Here is a 21,166-nt window from a genome sequence, read left to right as displayed (position 1 = left end):
GCCTCCAGGGATGCAACCTTGCATTTATGATGTTGGAGACACTAATGCAAAGACACATCTGTCATAACTTCACTGGAAGATCATGGAAAGAAAACACGCAAATATGGGGAACTCCTGCTTAAACTCAGATTTGGGTAAGAAAGAGCGAGCAGGAAAGAAGGAAGTGAGCAACAAAGAATTCATGATGCAGAGATGGGTTTCAATGCTTTCCCCTGTGAGAAAGGGCCAAACTCGGAGGAGTCCAAACAAGTCTAAATCAAGGAAGAACCTAAAACAGTATCCACTAAACACTGATGGGACCAGAAGAAAGTAAATTTATACCACTGTGGGGCTCATTTACGTCAGCAAGTTTCAACAGTTTAACTTCAGGTATTCTTTTCAACCCATTTAGTTGAACCGGAGCAAAGGGCTGCATGGACGCTTGTTTTGGTTTAAACTAGACTTATTTCTAGTAAGTTGAAACAGATCAGGAATCACGATAAGCTAAACCAAAATAAACCACTCTAACCACAATCAGAGCATCTGCACAGCAATTCGCACCAGTTTCACTAAACCAGTTTGGAAAACGACACAAGTTAAACTGGTGTATGCAGAGGATGCCTTGGACTCTCCCAGGGTCAAATTCAGAGATGATGAGCAAGTTAGATCCCCTGGCATTAAACCAGACCCAACTAAAGCTGAAGTGGAATGAGTAACTCCCACTCTTTCTATGGACTTCTAGGCTCCCCCTCAGATGTACACCTCATCTGAAAGAAGCAATCTCACTTCATATCTACACCTGCACCAACGCCAGTTATGATGTCCTTACACCTTAATCCTAGCATTTCTGTTCCCGCACTAGCAAAGCGATCAGAATCCTGGCTTCTTTCTGTGCTACCCTTATCCTTTCATGTTCCCAGAGGGCACTTTGATTTAATTGTGGTGTCAGGGAGTTGAAGCATCTGGTGCAGCCTGGAGAGGAAATGGATGGGGAGCCACCTAGTGGCTGAGCTTCTGTAGAAGCACCCTACATCAGTGTTTTTCAAAGTACAGGTCGCGGCCCAGTACTGGGTCACAGAATGTCAGGCACTGGGTCGCCTTGCTGATTCAAATTACTGTATAACGATCGTTGCCACGGAACAGGCCTAAAGGGCCACGCAGCAGGGACCTGGAGAGGAGAGAGGTAGGGGGTGGGCGGGAACTGGGGAGGGGAGCAAGTTAGGGCTTGCAGGGCTGCTGAGGGCCTCTCCCCCGGCCCCGGGCTTGTTGCTGCCAACAGGGAGAGAGGGACCCTTCCCCCAGAGCTAGCTGCTTCTGGCGGGGAGAGGGTTGGGTGGAGTCCTCTGGCCCCAGCCCTGAGGCAGCCTGCCTGAACCCCAAACTCCTCATCCCTGGCCCCACCCCAGAGCCCACACCCCCAGCCAGAGCCCTCACCCGCCCCGCATCCCAACCCTCTGCCCCAGCCCTGAGTCCCCTCCTGCACCCTGAACCCCTCATCCCCAGCTCCACCCTAGAGCCCTCACCCGTGCACCCCATGCTCTGCCCTACCTTAACTACACTGCCTTTTTAAGTAGATCAGCAAGGTGAGACAGCAGCTGCTGCCGGCAAGCTCCCTCTGTCCTGAGCCCTGTCGTGTCCCCCCAGCTCTATGGAGATGGGGTAAGTGGGGGGCAGGAGCAGGGGGGATGGGGACATCTGGACATTAGCACCCCTCTTCCCCCCACCTACACACACACAGCAAGCAGGAGGCTCCCAGGAGCAGCTCCAAGGCAGAGGGCAGGAGCAGCACATGGCAGTGGGGGGAGGGACAGCTGAAGTGCCCAGCAATTGGTAGCCTGCTGGGCGGCACAAGGAACTTAGGGGAGCTGATGGGGGGGCTGCCGGCCCTCCCTGGTTCCAAGCCCCCCCAGCTCGCTCCAACGGGCTGCTCTTTCCGCAAACAGTGGACAAAGCAGGCGCCTGCCAAATAACGTTATAAGAAAGCATCGCGCAACTTGAAACGAGCATGTTCCCTAATAGATCAGCGATGTAACAATGAACCAACGTTAACCGGGACGACTTCAAGTGAGCAGTTACTGTACCAATGCATGACCTGTACAGGCAGTGCCTTGCTCTGTCTTGTGGTGACCTCAGAACCGCAGCATAAGCCTCTGTTGTTTTCACGATGGGGGGGAAAAAAATAAAAGGAACGTTTCATGCAGCTCCCACTGAATGTCCTACAGCAGTAAAGCGGTTAAGTGCAAGGTTCTGTTACAGAAAGCGAATTCAAGGCACCTCACTCCGATTCAATGTATGCCTTCCAGGAAAGCTCTCCTACTGTTTAGTCCAATGCTCCCTGGAAGCACAATGGCCACAGACCAACCCCATTAGAGTTTCCACAGAGACCAATCTTTGATTAGTGAGCACTGACGCGCTACAAGGAGCAGAGCTGGTGCAGCGGGTTACTGCAGAAGTCTCACCTCTGAGGCCCATGACAAAGGGCAATGAGTTGAATGGTCTCAGTTTAGCCCCCAAGGAACACTTCTCCACAACCCAAAGGCACCTGAGCATTTGGCACAATGGGCAGGTTTCTAAGAGGCGGAGGATGGAACGGCAGGGGTGCTTCAGCTCAGGATGTGGTGCATTAGCAGAACTGTCTGAGGGGCTCTCTGGATGGAGATAGCACCGGGTGTTGCAGGTAAAGAGGAGGTGTGTTTGCATAACTGCAGAGAAGAAGCTGACATTCTTCTTCCCTGGTGCAGTCACTTCGATGAGCACTAAATTCACTTGTGAGATAAGCCTCGTTCGGTGGTTATGTGTCATTAGCTACCCCCCACATTAACGCCACCCATGCTAATCTATCGTTTCTATGGTATAAACACGATGATCTGCTCTGTCAGTTTCACTCTTCACTACATGATCCCGATCACTACTGATTTCACCAGTCCTTTCGACTGCTGACATTAATAGGGTAAGAGCGTGTCCCCTGTATGTTACATCCTGCAGAAAACTGATCTCAGCTCCTTTCTCTGAAGAAAAGCTGCAGGTGGTCACGGCTTCATCAGTGACCCCAAACAGAGGCAGCAAAGACAATGTATGAAGGTGAAAAAAGCCCACAACTGCAGGCAGCAACTGCTAGATTGGGGGGGGGGGGGGGGGGGGGAACGACCCGAACAGCAACCTATGCGATGGGGGGTACTGCCCACACTGGTTCGAAGAGGGCAGAATTGGGCCAGGTGGGCCAAGTCAGCTGATTAAGCAGCAAACAAGGGCAATATAAGCTGTGTGGAGGGAGTTTATTGGGAGGTAGCTCAGCTGTGAAGGAAGAGGAGGGGCCTGTATAAAGCCCAGGAGCTCAGAGCAGAAAGGGGCTGGAAAAGTCTGCAGTCACTCCCTGGGAGAAGAGAGGAGTGTCTGGAGGCTGTAGAGACAGCCACTCCCAAGAAGGAGGGAGTTGAGAGGCTGACAACCCTGGGCAGGGAGTGCTAGATGGTAAGGAAAGGTCTCAGGGAAAAGCAGTAAGGTCTAGAAGGGAACAGACCTCAGCTGCCAACTAGAGGGTCCCTGAGCTAGAACCTGTAGTAGAGGGTGGGCCCAGGCTCCCCTGCCAGTCACTGAGGACATGGCACCATGGGGCAGTGAGTGGGAAGACTGCCTAGGACCGAGGAAGTGGCAATGAGGCATTGAACGGGAACACTGCTCAAGATTGCTGAAGAATGACTGATAACCCAGAAGGGGAAAACGCATATAGTGACCTGGCCAGAGGGCCAAGTCACAAAGAGGCAGCAGCAGCTCATGGAGCGAAAGAGGGGCTGGAGCCAGAGTGAGAAGGACTCAGAGATGGTGTGCAACCATGAGAAGGGGCGTCGACCTCACAAAGCTAATCCCCAGAATGGCTAGAAGGGAGCACCATCCTACCAGTGAGTTGAGCAACCTGTCACAAGCTAGAGGTCAGCACCACCAAAAGCTCCTACGACCGGTACCCAGGTCATTTCCCACTCCCAGTGTAGGGGCACAGGGAAGGGGGGACAACACAGAGCTGAGCTGAAAACAGAAGTTTGTGTCAATAAGAGGCTAGGTCCTGAATAACCTTTAACAATTTAACAGGCTAGATCAGAGCCTATTGGCACATATCTGTCCTGCCCAACTTGGAGGCAAAGATTCCCACTGAAATGGAAACAGTCTTATTGTCTGGGTGGGGTAGAGTCAAATGTGAATGTCTTTCTCCTTTACAACATCTAATCATAACACAGGGCACAGTTACCTTTCAGGAGCTGTGGGTGTTTGGTATGAACCAGGTTGGTGAGGTCCCCACCGTCATCTAAAATCATGTTCAATGGCTGCCCATCCTTGAAATAGAGGGTCTGCTCGATGCACCACAAGTACTCCTCGTCGGTCTCCCCTTTCCAGGCAAACACTACACCACAAGAAACAGAAGGCATAATTAGTTGGGTCGCTTTCACAAGCATGTGTGTCCATACAAGAGTATAAATCAGAGCTCCATCAGTAGCACTCAGTACCAGAGCCAAATGGTACGGGCTGCCCTAGTAGTCAGGAGTAATCCAGCCTGGAGGCAGTGATAAGAAATTACTCTGCCTTTGCAGCTGAAAATTGAAGGATCTCTTAGAGCGAGCAGGATAGAACTAGCTTTGCCTCAGGTTCCAGGCCACAAAATTATGCAACCTTGGTCAGAGCTTGCCAGACACTACTTCCCTCAAAAGCAAATAAGATGACAGAAAAATAAACCTGTACAGACACTCTACCATTCCCCACTTTCTCCCGATTTCAGAGCCACTAACAGCTCTCTCTCCTCCCCAGGCATTTGTGCACTTGGCCTCATGCCTTACTAGGCACCCCAGGCATTCAGCTATTGCAGAGGCGCATCCAGTAATGTTTACGTCTCCTGCCACAGGACACATAATACATTGCAAACTCATGCACGCTTCTTTGTTCAGTACAGGCAGGCAGTCCATCTTGCTACTGCTCCTTCCGCAGATGCACTCAGCGAAGCCACAAGTGAGTTGCCATGTATCTATACACCTTGGGGTCTGGTAGGTTCAATACGCAAAGCAAAAGCTAGAAAACCAAAAGAAGGACTTGAACCCACAAAGAAAGGAAATTCAAGGCAGAGACTGAGCAGCAAGGCCAACACCCCATCTTTAACTTGCTCTCTGGAAATGGGATTCAACTTCCTGAGATGGAACCGGAGGAGGAGGGGCCATTCCAACCTTGGAGACTCTGACCAGAGCATGAGTGACATCTTATGCCAGAAAACCGGACCTTGCCTCCCGATTGGTGCACCACCTGTCCGAGTTCCTTGGCGTACAAGGACAGGACAAATTAACGAGAAGGACGAGACAGTTTTAAATTACCACAAACAAAAAAAAAATCCTATCTGGGGAGCCTGACCCCTAATGGCCCATGGGAGTTTAATGGTAACAAGCATTACAGCAGGAATGAAAGAGAATCCCTTCACAAAGGGAGGTAGAAAATGAATTTGGCCATTAATACAGCCTGGTCTCATGCCATGGAATTACTGGCATGCACAGCCATGAGTTTGTACAATTTTTGGCTGACAACGAACTCCAGATTTCTGTAACTTCCCTGTCACACACGAGAATGCCGGCATTATGAAAAACACAGACGTTTGAGATGGACAGTCAAACTGCTTTTGTTTAGTTCATTTCTCAGGTCCGGGCTCTACTACAGACCTGTACTGGCATAACTATGTCACTCGGGGGTGTGAAAAATCCACATTCCTGAGCAGCGACATTATACCAACCTAACCCCCGTGTAGACAGCGCTGTATCAGCGGGAGAGCTTCTCAGGGAGGTGGATTAACTACACCAATGGAAGAGCTCTCTACTGTCAGCTTAGAGAGTCTTCATTAAAAGCACTTCAGTGGCGGTGCAGCTGTGCCGACGCAGTGTTTTAAGTGTAGATGCCCTCATTCTCAGTTTGGGGATTTAAATCTGGCCCTTAAACATCATTTCCCCTGGGGACAAAGCAACCATAAAGGCAGATGATCAAACGTCCTCTGCACGTTTTCAGCAAGGCTTTGAGGCAAGGCGCCAACATATTCAGAGGATCCGAAAGACTTTACAAAGGTGAATATCACCCCTGCTTTAGAGGTAGGAAACAGGCACAGGGCACTTACGTGACTTGTCTTACATGCTAGAGCAAGTCATTGGTGGAGCTGGGACGAGAGCCCAGTAACCCTGCTTCCCACTGCTCTGCTCTAGCCACTGGAAAATGCTGCTCTGTTTGATCAACAGCATTGGCTGCGTTGCCCTTTTCATCACCATCACAGTCTGTGTGAAGAGCTGCTGATAAATCACATTTCTGAAAAACACTGAATTGAAACTATTCTGCTTATATGGCACTTTCTCTTCTCAAATTTTACTACTAGAGGCAGGTGCCTGAGCATAGGAGCCATGTTCCTCAAGAGCTCACGACCTGTTGCTTCTCCTCCTTAGCAAAGCCTTAATCAGCTGTCTATGAGCCACACTCACTTCAGCAAGAACCTACTGTGATCTCAACGGACTAGGTTCACAGGCAGGAAATAAGCATCAGGAGTGGATGAATGTTTAATGAGCAGCTTTCTTGTGCCATTGTCTCTGGTAGTACAAGAGAAGGAGAAGAAACGGAGGCAGCCACTCCCAACAGATCACTCAGTTTCCCACTGGACATCTGCACTAGGGTGGAAGACAATCCAAGAGGCCAGGGGTAGGCAATAATTTTCGCAGGGGGGCCACTCCACGAATTTTGGTAAGTCGTCATGGGCTGCACATTTCTAATATATTAATGAAGGGGGTGTGGGGTCTGGGAGGGAGTTTGGGTGCAGGAGGGGGTTCTGACCTGGGGCAGGGGTGCAAGAGAGGGTGAGAGGTCTGGGAGGGCGTTTGCACCAGCCCGGAGCTCCCTCCAGCACCCAGCGTTGGGGTGCGGGCTTTCGGACGGAGTTTGGTGCAGGAGGGGGCTCTGGGCTGGGGTAGGGGGTTGGGGTGCGGGAGGGTGTGCGAGGTGCAGGTTTTGGCAGGGAGGTACTTACCACAGGCGGTTCCCGGCCAGCAGCGCAGCAGGGCTCAGGCAGGCTGCCTGCATGCCATGGCCCCATGCTGCTCCCAGAAGTGGCTGTGGCCAGCTGGTGCTGGCACATTTCTGTGTGCCTCTTAGGGGAAGGGGGGCAGCGGGTCTCTGCGTGCTGCCCGCGCCCACAAGCACTGCCCCTGCTGCTCCCATTGGTTGGTTTCTGGCCAATGGGAGCTGTGAGGACAGTGCTGGGGGCGGGGGCAGAGCGCAGAGACATCCCAGCAGCAGCCAGCTGCTTCCAGGAGCGGCGTCAGGCCACAGCAGGCAGGCAGCCTGCGAGTGCCACGGAACTTTTAGCAGCCCAGAGATTGTGAGGGGGCAGCCAAAGAGCCTGGCAGGCTGGACAGAAATGTTAGATGGGCCGGATCCGGCCCGCGTTTTGCCCACCCCTGCAACAGGCCCTACAAATCTGCAAATATCTGCGGACCATGTTTACAGACCGTCAATTGAAAAAGGATACACATTTTGCATCCCCGCAGGGCTCTAAGTATCACTCTACATGGTTCTTCACCAGCCATTATTTGGTTCTGACCCTTAGAGGGGACTGGGACCCTTAAGTGTCACTCAGTTCTGAGTTGAAAGGAACCCGGATACTTTGAGGGAAATATAGCTGAAACAGTCAACTTTGGGGGTTGATACCCCAAAGAAACTGCCCAGTTTCACATGACTTCCAAATTAAACCATAACCTGGCCGCAGGCCCTGCCTGAAACAGAGCCTCAGACTTGCTCTCACCTGGGTCATGTTTCAAATTTGTAACAAAACTCACCTGAAGTGGGTTGCATTGAGCGATTTGCCAACAGGGCTTTAAACATAGAACTGCATGATTCCCGAAACCTACATTTCAATGCAAAGCGCCAACTGTGCTAGCTGGAAAATGCAACAACACTGGGAAACCCCTAACTACTCAGGGCAAATGGCAGCCACACCAAAAGGGACAGAAATAGACAACAGAAAACCCCAATCTTCACTTCACTCAGCAGCAAGACCAGGCATAAATGTAGAAAGTACAAAAAGCAACCAGGAAACTGGGACTGGCCTTCCTTGCCTCCTCTTTTTGTTAATCAAATGATCCCTCGCAAGATTAGTGAGGTTCTGATGGAGCTTTTGTGCAGTGGATTCAAGCATTTGGAGTTACTGCATGCAAAATGCCTGGGATCGTCAACTGCTGCTCTTCCATTAAAGAAGAAAAGTTACTTAAAGCAGGGACTACTCCCAAGCCTGATAAGCCTTGGTCACACTAAGGCGTCTTCAGAGCACGTGTTTACATTGATACCATGGCTTTCAGCTTCTATCACCTTCCAACCTACAGCAGCAGCAAAAGAGCAGAGTTTAGCTGCTAAAGAGTTTCGGGGATGATAGTCTACACAGCAGGCATAGCTTTGGCCTCAACACATCTCAAATGCTTCCATTGTAGCCAACCAGAAAGGCCACTTCATTGAATATTTTGGGGCCAGCATGTTCTCTTTAGCCAGTTAGCCCTGGGTCTGCTGAAAAGCCCCAGGCACCCAACTCCATAAACACCATATGCAGCCATCATTTTTATCATCTCTGCCAGTTTAATCACCTTAGGGTTTGTCTACACTGCAGATGGGAGTGAGCCTCCAGCCGGGACAGACAGGCTCACCCGAGCTCCGCTTGAGCTAGCACTAGCGGTGTGGATGTTGCAGCTCTGGGTGGGCTTCAGAGCCCAACCTTCTGTCTGAGCCACAACGTCCGTGCTACTATTTTTAGTGCACTAGCTTCAGCTGAGCTACCGGAGGTTGTCTACCCAAGCTTGCTCTCAGCTGTGGTATAGACAACCTCAGTGAACAGAATTAAGAAAGCTGCTAACCTAGCTCCTTTAGCTTGTATTGCAGCATCAGTCGTTCTCAAGGTAGCTGGATTGCTGTTGGATGCAACCCAGCTTGGATTAAACTCCCTGTGGTGTAACAGACACTACTTCAGAAGGTAATTTCTATCCTGGAGTTTATTCTCAGAGCTTGATTTGCACATACTTTGATTAGCTAAAACAGGCAGCCTAAACCACTTAGGGCATGGCTACGCTTGCAGATGTAGAGCGCTTTGAGTTAAACCGACGAAGTGAGCTGTAGCTCACGAAAGCTTATGCTCAAATAAATTTGTTAGTCTCTAAGGTGCCACAAGTCCTCCTTTTCTTTTTGAGTTAAACCAACCTTCGTAGAGCACAGTAGGGAAAGTGCTGCAGTCTGTCCACACTGACAGCTTCAAGCACACTGGCGTGGCCACATTTGCGGCCCTTGCAGCAGCATTGGGAGCGGTGCATTATGGGCAGCTATCCCAGCATGCAAGTGGCTGCAACGTGCTTTTCAAATCGGGGGGGGGGGAGGGGGTGGAGTGTGACAGGGAGTGTGTTGTGTGTATGTCGTGGGAGAGAGAGGGTGTTTTGGGGGGGGCTGAGAGCATGTCAGCATGCTGTCTTGTAAGTTCAGACAGCAGCAGACCCCCCCCCCCTTGGCCACCCACCTCTCTCTCTCTCTCACACGCACAGCATTCCACACTAATGGCTTGCTTTGTCTCGGACAGATAAGCAGCTGGCTGTCAGAAATGGAGCTTTCAAAGGGCATTTCTGCATTCCTACAGCCGATTCCAAACAATGACAAGAGTGGCCACTTGACTTAAGGGGATTATGGGATGTTTCCGGAGGCTGATCAGAGCGCAGTCAACCAACACCTCGTTCACACTGGCGCTGTGGCGCTCCAGCGAGGGCACAGGAAACGTTATTCCACTCGCCGAGGTGGAGTACCAGCAGCCCTGTAGCTGCAGAGTCAGAGCGCTCTACGTGCCTTGCCAGTGTGGATGGGCAGTGAGCTAGTGTGCCCAGGGCTCCTTTATTGTGCTGAAACTTGCAAGTGTAGCCAAGCCCTTAGTCAGAGTCAAATGAGACCACAGAGGACTTACCAGGAACACCGGCTTTAGCAACGGCAGCAGCAGCATGGTCCTGAGTGGAGAAAATGTTGCAGCTTGACCATTGTACCTGGAACATAACCCAAGAGTAGTTTTACTTGTTGAGCAAACTCCCTAAACAACAGGCAAAATAAAAGTGGTCTTTGTTCTAGTTTTAGCAGCTAAATGAAGAGGAGCTGGGAGCAGGGAGGAGAGTAAGTCAGCCCAAATTCCTGCCTCATTCACAACATCTGCAGAGGTTACTGGAGAGACTAGGCACTGAACTAGGACCACTAGAAAAATCACTCAGGGTAGGAGAGCCAGGCTGTTTTAATGTAGGTTCCTTTTCTTAGTGATCAAAACCCACCGTGCATCACATGATCAAACCTCACAACATGTGAGAGATTCCGCTGGACACACATTCCACTGCAGATACTAAGTTTAGATAGGGCCCTACCAAATTCACAGAGGTGAAAAATGCGTCACAGACAGTGAAATCTGGCCTCCCCCGTGAAATCTGAACTTTTGTTTACTTTTACCCTATACTATGCTCTAGGGTAAAAGTATACAGACACACACTGTTTCTCAAACTGGGGGTCCTGACCCAAAAGGGACTGCAAGGCTATTATGAGGGGGGTCATGGTATTGCCACCCTTACTTCTGCGCTGCCTTCAGAGCTGGGCAGCCGGAGAGTGGCAGCTGCTGGCTCGATGGCCAGCTCTCTGAAGGCAGTGCCACCACCAACAGCAATGCAGAAGAAAGGGTGGCATGGTATGGTGTATTGCCAGCCTTACTTCTGTGTTGCTGCTGGTGGTGGTGCTGCTTTCAGAGCTGGGCGTCCGGACAGCTGCTCTCCAGCCACCCAGCTCCGAAGGCAGCACAGAAGGAAAGGTGACAATACTGTGACACCCTCTTTGGTCGGGACTCCCAGTTTGAGAAATGCTAATGTAAAGGCTTTACATGTTTATATTTTGCTGTTTTTAAATACATAATTCACGCTTTGTTACAACACCGTGAAATTTAAGATTTAAATACCTGAAACAATGAAATTCAACATTTTTTAAAAATTCTATAACCATGAAATTTCCAAAAATGGACCATGAGTTTGGTAGGGACCTAGTTATAGATGTTCACAGAACGCAGAATATGGCAGGGTATTAAAAGTTTAGGTAAAGTATGAAGGGATACATCTGGAATAGATTTTCAAGGAGCGCCTGTTGTGTTGAGCACAAAACAAGGCACATGCAGAAACTTGGAAAAGCCAGAAATGCAGCTGAAATGCCACGTGCAGTTGAAGAGTTTAAGATTTTGCTCACCCAGCTCTTCTCTGCTTTTCCTGCTGGCCTAATTGCTTTCCACAAACAAATCTCATTATAACTACGTTCAGGTACCTAGAAGAGTACCATAACGTAGCTGGGCTGCACTGAACAGAGTGTTTGTGTGCTTATGTTCATGCACCAACCTATTCTAGAATCTCCTATGCATAATGGAGACACACAAGTCATTGCTGAACAGACTGTTTGCTTTTATTCTTACTGCCCTCTCTAACGAGCACAGTGGTGAGTTTCTGCATGCTTACTCAAACTAATTAGCTCACTAAGGGAGGCAATCCTTCAATTCTTATACAGGTAGTCCCATTAAAGTCACTGGAATGACCCACGCAAGTATAGGCTGCAGTATCAACCCTTAAGTGTCTCCGTATTTGTGCCTACACAGCAGCTATCTGCCCTTGAAAACAAGCACTCAGATGCACATGTGTAGGTGGTATGTATGCACCACTTTTATGTGCATAATTGGAAGCATCTTGGAAAATCTGACCCGTTTTCTTTCATCAAAGAGTCAGTTCACCCAGCTTCCTCCTCAATGCTTTTCTCTGAACTCATTCCAATTTGTCACCATGTTCCTGGTAATGAGGGACCCACAACCCAAGAATGATATTCCACGTGTCTCCAACGGGTATGTTAACACTTGGAAGAAAACTCTTACAAACAGTCTACAGGTCACTTTCCAATTATGCACCCTTTGCAACCTGAAAAAAAAAAAATCACAACACACTTCTCTGTTGGAGGTTCTTGTATGGTCCCTGTTACCATGGCATCATCTGCTCAGAATCAAGAATGTATCTTCAGCACCGCATTGATGGAAGGGGAAGTGCTCTTATCTCCATTTTACAGATGGGAAACTGAGGCACACAGAAACCAAGTGACCTGCTCAAGGTTAAACACAGAATTCAACCTAGGCTTCCAGAATCCCAGCCTAGCACTGTATTCACTGGACTCTCCTTTCCTCCCTAACACTGTCATGCCCAGTTTGAAAGCCAGATGCTGCACTCAGATGGATTCAGAAACTTGTTTGCTGATCTTCAGGTGACATGGATTAGTTTTTAATGCAGATTCATCTGCTTTGGAGGCTTCGGTGTTACCAGCAGCCTGATAATAGTGCTGGATGTCATGGCTCAGGACCCTGATCTGACAGTGGCCTTTAGCCATGGTGGGGACATGATGGCTCTCATGCCAGAACAGGTTACGGAGATCACGAGCACCCCTTCCTGGCTGAAATGGGCACTGGCATTAGGATTCTAGAGGAGAAAGGCAATGCTTCTGAAGGGAAACAGAAGATGCACCTCATCTGTTTGCAAACAGTCTCTTCAGTAGTCTCTTCAGAAGGGACTGCAGCTGTTTGCTACGATTTCCTGGTGTAATGACATAAAACAAAACCAATATTCATGCCACCGTGAAGAGGAAACCCGAGATAATACTTTACCTCAGCACCCAGAGCCACCAGAGTATCTATCAGAACTGCGGTCTGCACAGTCATGTGAAGGCAGCCTGCGATACGCGCTCCCTTCAGTGGCTTCGATGCTGCGTACATCTCCCGCATCTTCATCAGCCCTGGCATCTCATTCTCCGCGATCTCGATGGCCTTGCGACCCCATTCTGCTAGGCTGATGTCAGCTGCAACAGAGGGATGACATGTGGTTGGATTGGGGCTCAAATGCATAAAACCACAGTATCCACTCACGTACAGGTTGGCATTGGCTGCAACTGCTATGGATCCATGAAGGGACATCCAAGCGGGACATGAAAAAGCAGGCCCAGCCCCCGCTTCAGCTCCTAAAGTCTTTGCATAGCGTTGTGTAGGTCTTTATGCAAGGAAGCCTCTTCAGCAAAGTTTTAGAACCCGCGCTTTCAAATGTACCTAAAGCCAAGCATTTAAGGCCCTTCTCTATGTATGTAAATTAGAAGTGACACAATTTTCAATATTACCAACCCTTTTCACTTACAAGCTTTCCTGTAAGCATTTGCATTCACTAATTTTAGCCCACGGGTCTCAAACTGAGGCGCAGATTTATTTTCAGAGCATACAGACGTGTGTGTGTAAGAATACCTCATGCAAGAGGCCTAATGAGTTGAAAAGAGCCCAGTTCCGCATCCCTTGCGGCTGTTATGACCAACTTCCCCACCCAAGAAAAAAAATAACAAGATCAAGCCTACGTAGGATTACTAGACCCTGTGATTCAAAAGGGTCATTTTCCAAGTCCTACAACTAAAAAAAATTAGTAATTTACTCAACTGTGCAAATAAATTTTACACTAGAGAGAGAATTCATAGAAGTTGTCAAGAGTTCTTCTACCCTAAATCCATGGGGTAGAGAACACGGCTCAAAAATCAGAGCTCTGGTGCCAATCTTGCCTATGGAGGCAATTCTCTCCATAACAAATCACGTCAACAGGTTATTCCTAAGTACCTTGCATTGTTGGCCTATGCTGAGTGTCGCCTGCCGCCTTGTTATCCAGTTACCTGGCTTAGTCATGCTCTTAAGGAGCCCTTCACAACACTCTTTAGGTCTGGTCTACACTGGGGTGGAGGGGGGGATCGATCTAAGTTACGCAACTTCAGCTACGTGAAAATAACGTAGCTGAAGTCAACGTACTTAGATCTACTTACTGCGGTGAGTCAACTGCTGACACTCCCCCGTCGACTCCGCCTCTTGCTCTGGTGGAGTACCGGAGATGACGGGAGAGCGCTCGGCGGTTGATTTATCGTTTCTAGACTAGACACGATAAATGGACCCCCGCTGGATCGATCGCTGCCCGTAGATCTAGCGGGTAATGTAGACAAGCCCTTAGTCTCAAATCTTGATTAACTTAAAGAATTTTGTGTCATCAGCAACTTGTCACTTCTCTTCCTCCTTCGGTTAGTAAAATATACACAGACTCCTAGATTAAGGCCAGAAGGTACCGTTGTGATCGCCTAATCCAGAGGTTCTCTCAACAGGTTTTTTGATGGCCTCAGAATTCAGCCACCTACTCTTGCTGGTAGCCGCACTGTCACTTTTTCCTAAAATACTTAACTTTAGAAAAAACAAATAAATATGCACATATACACATCCAAATAACTGTAATTTATTTATGTAGGGTGGGTTTTTTGTGTGTGCAGATTCAATAATAAAAATAATGCTGTGAAAACTTATATTTGTATGTTTGTTAATGTCACTTTTCACAGCACACTTAGTAGCGAGCGGAGAGGCTGTGATACATGATACAGTACTTGTATGTTTGTTAATATCACTTATCACAGCCTCCCAGCTAGCTAAGTGTACTGTGAAAAGTGATACTTTCACGTTCGTTAATATCACTTTTCTTAGCAAGCTCCAGGACAAATTAAGCCCTGGATGGGGGGAGGGTTTGAACGGGAAGACAGCAGGGGCCAGCGGTGATGGGGGGATGGAGGTGGGGCCTGGGGGAGCCAGGGGGCCACATGGCTGAAGCCGGGGGTCAGCACCTGCTACAGCATGCTCAGAGCCAAGGGCCGGAGCCGGGCCGCTGAGGCCAGGGGTCAGCACTAGAGGCCAGCTCCTGCCGCTGGAGCCCGGTACTGGAGCTGGGGGCCAGAGCCTGCTGCCACACAGCTGGAGCCAGGAGTCTGCGCCCAAACCCCCTCAACCAGGCTCCTGAATTCCCGTCGCTGGAACCTGCCGCCCAACTACCCCAGGGCTGAAGCCCGAGCCGCACTGCCCACTTCACCCAAGGTGGGTCAAGAACTCACCTTGCTCCTGCAGCGTTGTGCCCCACCTGTCTCCAGAGGCGGTACAGGGCAGCACACCGAGGAGCAACAGGGAGGGAGGGGGAGAGGTCGATCTTCTCCCCCGTTCCCCAATCTCAGCCCAGGAAGTTGTCATGGCCACATCTGAGAAATGCTAACTACTCTGAGTTCTTGTATTAACACAGGCCAAAGAGAATTTTACCCAATAATTCCTGAATTAAGTCCGTAACTTCTGTTTGTGCTAAAGCCTATATTGTATGTTGTGGACCTCTGACCGTGGCCATTACTGACTGCTTGGGAGTGGGGAAACGCCAGGGGAATTGAGCCCAGGCGATTAATGCCAGTTGAGGTCCTGTTTCATGGGGACTCTGACCAGACAGTAAGAGCTCAAGAGAGGTTTCTGAACAAGTGTGGCAGATAATGAGAGACTGGCAGCTTGGCGGTCAGTCACCATCCTTTGGTTCTGTTTGTACAGGGTCTAGCACAATGGGGTCCTTGTCCATGATTAGGGCTTGCAGGTGCTATGATAACACAAGTAACAGTGGATTTCAATCGGGCTGAGATGCAAAACTGCTGACAGAAACAGCACTTTGGTTGGCTTCCACTAAACCACCACAGCAGGTTGGAAAGGCTGGTTTGTTCTTTTTATAGTCATAGATCCAAAGCTAGAAGCGACCATTGTGATCATCCGACATCCTATATCACACAGGCCAGAGAATTTACCCACATCATTCCTAGAGACTATCTTTTAGAAAAACATCCAAACCTGATTTTAAAATTGCCAGTGATGGAAAATTTGCCACATCCCTTGGTAAATTGTTCCAATGGTTAATTACTCTTACTGTTAAAAATTTACACCTTATTTCCAGTCTCAATTTAACTAGCTTGAAATTCCACCCATTGGATTGTGTTATACCAGTGGCTTTCAACCTGTGGTCCATTGACCCCTGGGGGTCCACAAAAGGTTGTCACTACCACAGAACTGTGGTTTTCAACCTGTGCTCCATGGACCCTGAGGACTATTTATAAGATTTACAAAAGGGTCCGCACCGCCATTCGAAATTTTGTAGGGGTCTGCAAATGAAAAATTTTAAAACTACTGTGTTATACCTTTCTTGTCTACGATGAAGAGCCCATTATTAAATATTGGCTCCCCGTGTAGCTACTTACAGACTGTAATCAAGTCACTCATTAATCTTCTATTTGTTAAGCTAAATAGAATCCTAGGACTAGAAGGGATCTCGCAAGGTCATCTAGTCCAGTCCCCTGCACTTAAGAGAGGACTAAGTATTATCTAGATCAGTGGTCTCCCACCTTTTTATGCCCAAGATCACTTTTTGAATCTAAGGGCAATCCAGGATCTACCCTACCCCTTCCCCAAGGCCCCGCCGCTTCCCCAAAGTCCCACCCTACTCACTCCATTCCCCCATCTCTCCATCACTCGCTCTCCCCCACCCTCACTCACTTTCGCCAGGCTGAAGTAGGGGGTTGGGGTTCAGGAGGGGGTGCAGGCTCTGGGCTAGGGCTGAGGGGTTTGCAGTGTGGGAGGGGGCTCTGGGCTGAGCATGGGGAAGACGGTTGGGGTGCAGGAGGGGGTGAAGGGTGCAAGCTGTAGGAGGGAGTTTGGGTGCAGGAGGGGGCTCCGGGCTGGGGCAGTGTTGGAGTGCAGAGTGCAGGCTCTGGAAGGGAGTTTGGGTGCAGGAGGGGGTACAGGGTGCTGGCTCTGGGAGGTGGGTCAGGGCTGGGGCTTCGGGTGCGGGTTCAGGGTGCAGAAGGGGGCATGTGGCGCCGCGTGCTGCTCCTGACTGCAAGCACCACCCCCGCCAATGGGAGCTGCGGGGGCGATGCTTGCAGGCAGGAGCAGCGCACAGAGGGAAACCCCTGCCCTCCCGCCCCTGGGGCCACGCTGACTGCTTCTGGGAGTGGCATGGGGCCGGGATAGGCAGGGATTCTGCATTAGCCTCAGCCATACAGCACCACTGGAGATTGCGATCAACTGGGAGATCCTCTAGGATCGACCAATCGATCACTATCAACTGGTTGGTGACCACTGATCTAGATCATCCGTGACAGGTGTTTGTCTAACCTGCTCTTAAAAATCTCCAATGACGGAGATTCCACAACCTCCCTGGGGCACTTTATTCCAGTGCTTAACCACCCTGACAGTTACAAAGTTTTTCCTAACTTCCAATGTAAACCTCCCTTGCTGCAATTTAAGCCCATTGCTTCTTGTCCTGTCCTCAGAGGTTAAGGAAAACAATTTTTCTCCCTCTTCGTTGTAACTATCTTTTATGTACCTGAAAACAGTTATCATGTCCCCTGTCTGTCTTCTCTTTTCCAGACAAAACAAACCCAATTTTTTCGATCTTCCCTCACAGGTCATGTTTTCTAGACCTTTAATAATTTTTGTTGCTCTTCTCTGGACTTTCTCCAAGTTGTCCACAGAACTGGATACAATATTTCAGTTGAGGCCCTATCAGCCTGGATTAGAGTGGAAGAATTACTTCTTGTGTTTTGACAGGTTTCAGAGTGGTAGCCGTGTTAGTCTGTATCAGCAAAAACAAGGAGGAGTCCTTGTGAATTTCATCCTATTTACTTCAGACCATTTCTCCAGTTTGTCCAGATCATTTTGGGTTTTAATTGTATTCTCTAGAGCACGGGTGGGCAAACTTTTTGGCCTGAGGGCCACATCTGAGTATAGAAACTGTATGGCAGGCCATGAATGCTCCCAAAATTGGGGTTTGGGTGTGGGAGGGGGTGAGGGCTCTGGCTGGGGGTCTGGGCTCTGTGGTGGGGCCAGAAGTGAAGGTGTTCAGGGTGCAGGAGCAGGCTTCAGGTTGGGCCAAGAGGGTTGGGGTGAGGGCTTTGGCTGGGAGTGCAGGCTCTGGGGTGGGGCTGGGGATGAGAGGCTGGAGGTGCAGCAGGGTGCTCCGGGCTGGGACCGAGGGTTTCGGAGGGCAGGAGAAGGATCAGGGCTGGGGCAGGGATACAGGGGGAGACTCAGGGATGCAGTCTCCAGGTGGCATTTACCTCAAGCGGCTCCCAGAAGCAACGGCACGTCCCCCCCTCCGGCTCCTACACGGATGCATGGCCAGGAGGGTCTGCTGCGTGCTGCCCCATTCACAGGCACCACCCTTGCAGCTCCCACTGGCCGTGGTTCCTGGCCAATGGGAACTGCAATGGGCAGTGCTTGGGGTGGGGGCAGCGTGCAGAGCAAAGCCCCCTGACGGTCCCTACACATAGGAGCTGGAGGGGGGCCAGGCCATTGCTTCCGGGAGCCGCGTGGAGTGACCCCCAACGCTGCTTCCCGGCTGGAGTAGGGCAAGCCCCAGACCACACTCCCCAGCAGGCACTTGAGGGCTGGATTAAAACTGCAGGAGAGCCGTAGTTTGCCCACCCCTGCTTTAGAGCATTTGTAACCTCTCCCAAATAGATTGAGCTCCTTGAGTCTATCATGGTAAGGTATGTGTTCCAGTCCTTTAATCACTCTTGTGGCTCTTCTCCGATTCCTCTGATTTATCAACATCCTTCTTGAATTGTGGCCACCCGAATTGGTCACAGTATTTCAGCAGCGGTTGCACCAGTGCCAAATAATATACCTCAAGGTACTTAATTATTTTCTCACTCTTCCTGGTATTTATATCATTTCTACCCCTTTGCCCATTTCTAAAAGATGCAAAAGTTAGCACACGTTTCTCCTGTGGTGTATCAACAATTTAAAAACAAAACAAACAAAAAAACCTTCAATTCCAGTTCAGAACATTACATTCTGTCTTGTTAAAACTGCCCCTTCACTTTCAACCGTGGATGCTTTACTTCACGTCCCATCCTAAACTGCTGCTGTCTTCCACCCCAGAGTGACTGCTGTGCAAAGCCGATACAACAGTATGCTGGGTTTATAAAGCCATCTGGCCTCCTTCAGGATGAAAGGCACTTGGGACTTGTAGAGAATCTCATTCTTCACAGAGGAATCCCAAAGCCAGATCATTTACCTAACGTTTGGATCCAAGGCTGGGAGGTCAGGCATAGCTCTGACCGTACATGCTGGGAGCACAGCTGCTGCCATTCTTCAGTTCCTTCTGAGCTACCACACAACCCCCTTCCTCTCCTGCTGATTTCATGCAATCCGCAGGGCTGGAACAATTTGTATAGTGGGGCGCTGAGAGCCATTGAACCGAAGTGTAAACCCTGTATATGACGGAAACCACTTTCAGGCAGGGGGTGCTTTGGTTCCAGCACCTATGCACGCAACTCAGCAAGTTATGGGCGAATCTCCTATCCCCGATTTTTTTTTACCCTCCCTAGGTGTCCTGTCCCAGCCTCTCCAGGAAGCGAGCAAGACACTCACGCAAAAAGAAACCCGCCAACGCGCCGGGCAAGTCAGTCGCCCGTGTGTCCCGCGCGCGCGGCCAGGGGCACGCTGGGAAGTGTAGTCTTTTCGGGGCCAGCCGGGCACCAGGCAGCGCGGGGTAGAACTGCAAATCCCACGAGCCGCCCGGCCCGACAGGAGGCACGTGGAGCCTGCTCAGCAGCTCCACGCGGATCGCTCTGAAGTCCAGCCACCGCCAGCCCAGGCAGCGCGCGCTCCGAGACAGCAGGCGAGCCGGGGGCTGGCTGGGGAGCGCTGTGATGTACGTGAAACGGCCCCACCCCACAGCTACAGGGGGTCCGGTGGCGTGTGTGTGCAAAGCGAGGGGCCTCCCCTTGCTGCAGGGGGCCAATAGGGGGGGGTACAAAGCGGGAGCCAGTGGAGGGAAGGGTGCAAAGCGACGGGCCTCCGCTGCAGGGGGCTAATGGGGGGGGTTACAAAGCGAGGAGCCTCCCCTATCTGCAAGGGGCCAATGCGGGATGCAAAGCGGGAGCCAGGGAAGGGGAGGGTGCAAAGGGAGGGGCCTCCCCTATCTGCAAGGGGCGAAGGCGGGTGGGTGCAAAGCGAGGGGCTTCTCCAAGCTGCAAGGGAGGTCGGTGCAAAGCGCGGCGCCCTTTGCAGAGTGAACGCCACGTTTCCCCCGGGTGCAAGGAACTGACACAGGAGAAATTGCTCTGTCCTTTCCCTTGCCACTGAACCGCCCCTATGCAGCGCGGGGCTCTGCCCACAGCGGCACCGGTTTTCACGGCCCCGCGGGGCGCGGATCGGGCCTAGCACAGGCTCAGGGAAACCCCCACTTACCGACTTTGTAAGGAAGCTTGTCGGACATGCTGGGGCTCCGGCTTTGCAGACAGCGAGTGTAGGTCAAGGCCTGGGGGAAGGAGCAGGAGAGGAGGAGGCGGTGGCGCCGCCAACACTGGCTTTAAATAGACTCGCCTCCTGCTGCATATGCATGAGGCTGCCGCTGCCCATGTAGGGCAGGGGGGGCCCGCCCCGCGCCCTGCCCGCTCAGGTTGTGTAACGGAGGGGAAGACGTACAGGCGTCAGGTGTCTCGTGTAGCGGGGGGCTGAAAGTCCCTGACCCCGCAACTGAGCGCCGGGTGGCCGGACCGTGAAATCACTGGGTCTCCACCCAGCTGTACGGGCCGTGCTCGAATTACCGGGGGCCCTTACTACGTGTAGGGGCCGCCTCCCTTGCCTCTGGTGGCCCCCTTACTTCTCACGACTGTTTATATTAAAGCAACCCACTTGATATTCAGGACATCGCCCCTCTGCTCCCCCCCCCACACACACACAATTTTCCCCCCATAAGTTGAGCACTGTTGCCAAATTTGGCTCCCCTTGCAGGAGCGGGGCCCTATGGGAGATAGGAATAAATTAAGCACCTGCGAGCAGGGCGGTACAGCCAGATTTTTAGTTCTAGCTAGACATCTAGGGATGCAAAGAGGGGCCAGGGAGTTAGGTTAGGTGCCTAACTCCTATTGAAATTTAAAAAAACAAAAACAAAAAAACCTGCAAAAACTTAGGCACTGAATGAATGTAGGTAGTTACAGGGTTAGGCAGCAACCAAGCAAGAGTTATGCATCCGATGAAGTGAGCTGTAGCTCACGAAAGCTTATGCTCAAATAAATGGGTTAGTCGCTAAGGTGCCACAAGTACTCCTTTTCTTTTTGTCTCACAATGATGCCTAAACACAGGATTTAGGTGCCTAAAATCCTTTGTGAATTAACACTCAAGGTACCTATCCTGAATAGGTGCTTTTGAAAACCCCTAGGTGCCTATCTGCATCTTTATGCACCA

The 21,166-nt window shown here is 50.5% G+C and overlaps 1 protein-coding gene across 1 annotated transcript in view; it reads right to left on the bottom strand.

The window, feature by feature from the left end:
- The window catches only part of AHCY (adenosylhomocysteinase), a 54,874-nt gene extending 34,206 nt beyond the window's left edge, over nucleotides 1-20,668 (bottom strand). The window contains exons 1-4 of the mRNA XM_007057156.4: nucleotides 20,168-20,668; nucleotides 12,716-12,906; nucleotides 9,968-10,043; nucleotides 4,223-4,375 (exon numbers count right to left, since the gene is read on the bottom strand). Of these exons, the coding sequence (XP_007057218.1) occupies nucleotides 4,223-4,375; nucleotides 9,968-10,043; nucleotides 12,716-12,906; nucleotides 20,168-20,195 (448 nt within the window). The 5' untranslated portion in view covers nucleotides 20,196-20,668. The remainder of the gene's footprint in view (nucleotides 1-4,222; nucleotides 4,376-9,967; nucleotides 10,044-12,715; nucleotides 12,907-20,167) is intronic.
- Between the last annotated feature and the right edge of the window lie 498 nt (nucleotides 20,669-21,166).

The sequence above is a fragment of the Chelonia mydas genome, chromosome 13 (assembly GCF_015237465.2).
Source record: "Chelonia mydas isolate rCheMyd1 chromosome 13, rCheMyd1.pri.v2, whole genome shotgun sequence".
Taxonomy (NCBI): domain Eukaryota; kingdom Metazoa; phylum Chordata; order Testudines; family Cheloniidae; genus Chelonia; species Chelonia mydas.
The sequence above is the reverse complement of the archived record's forward strand: the minus strand, read 5'-3'. Positions and strand labels throughout refer to the sequence as shown.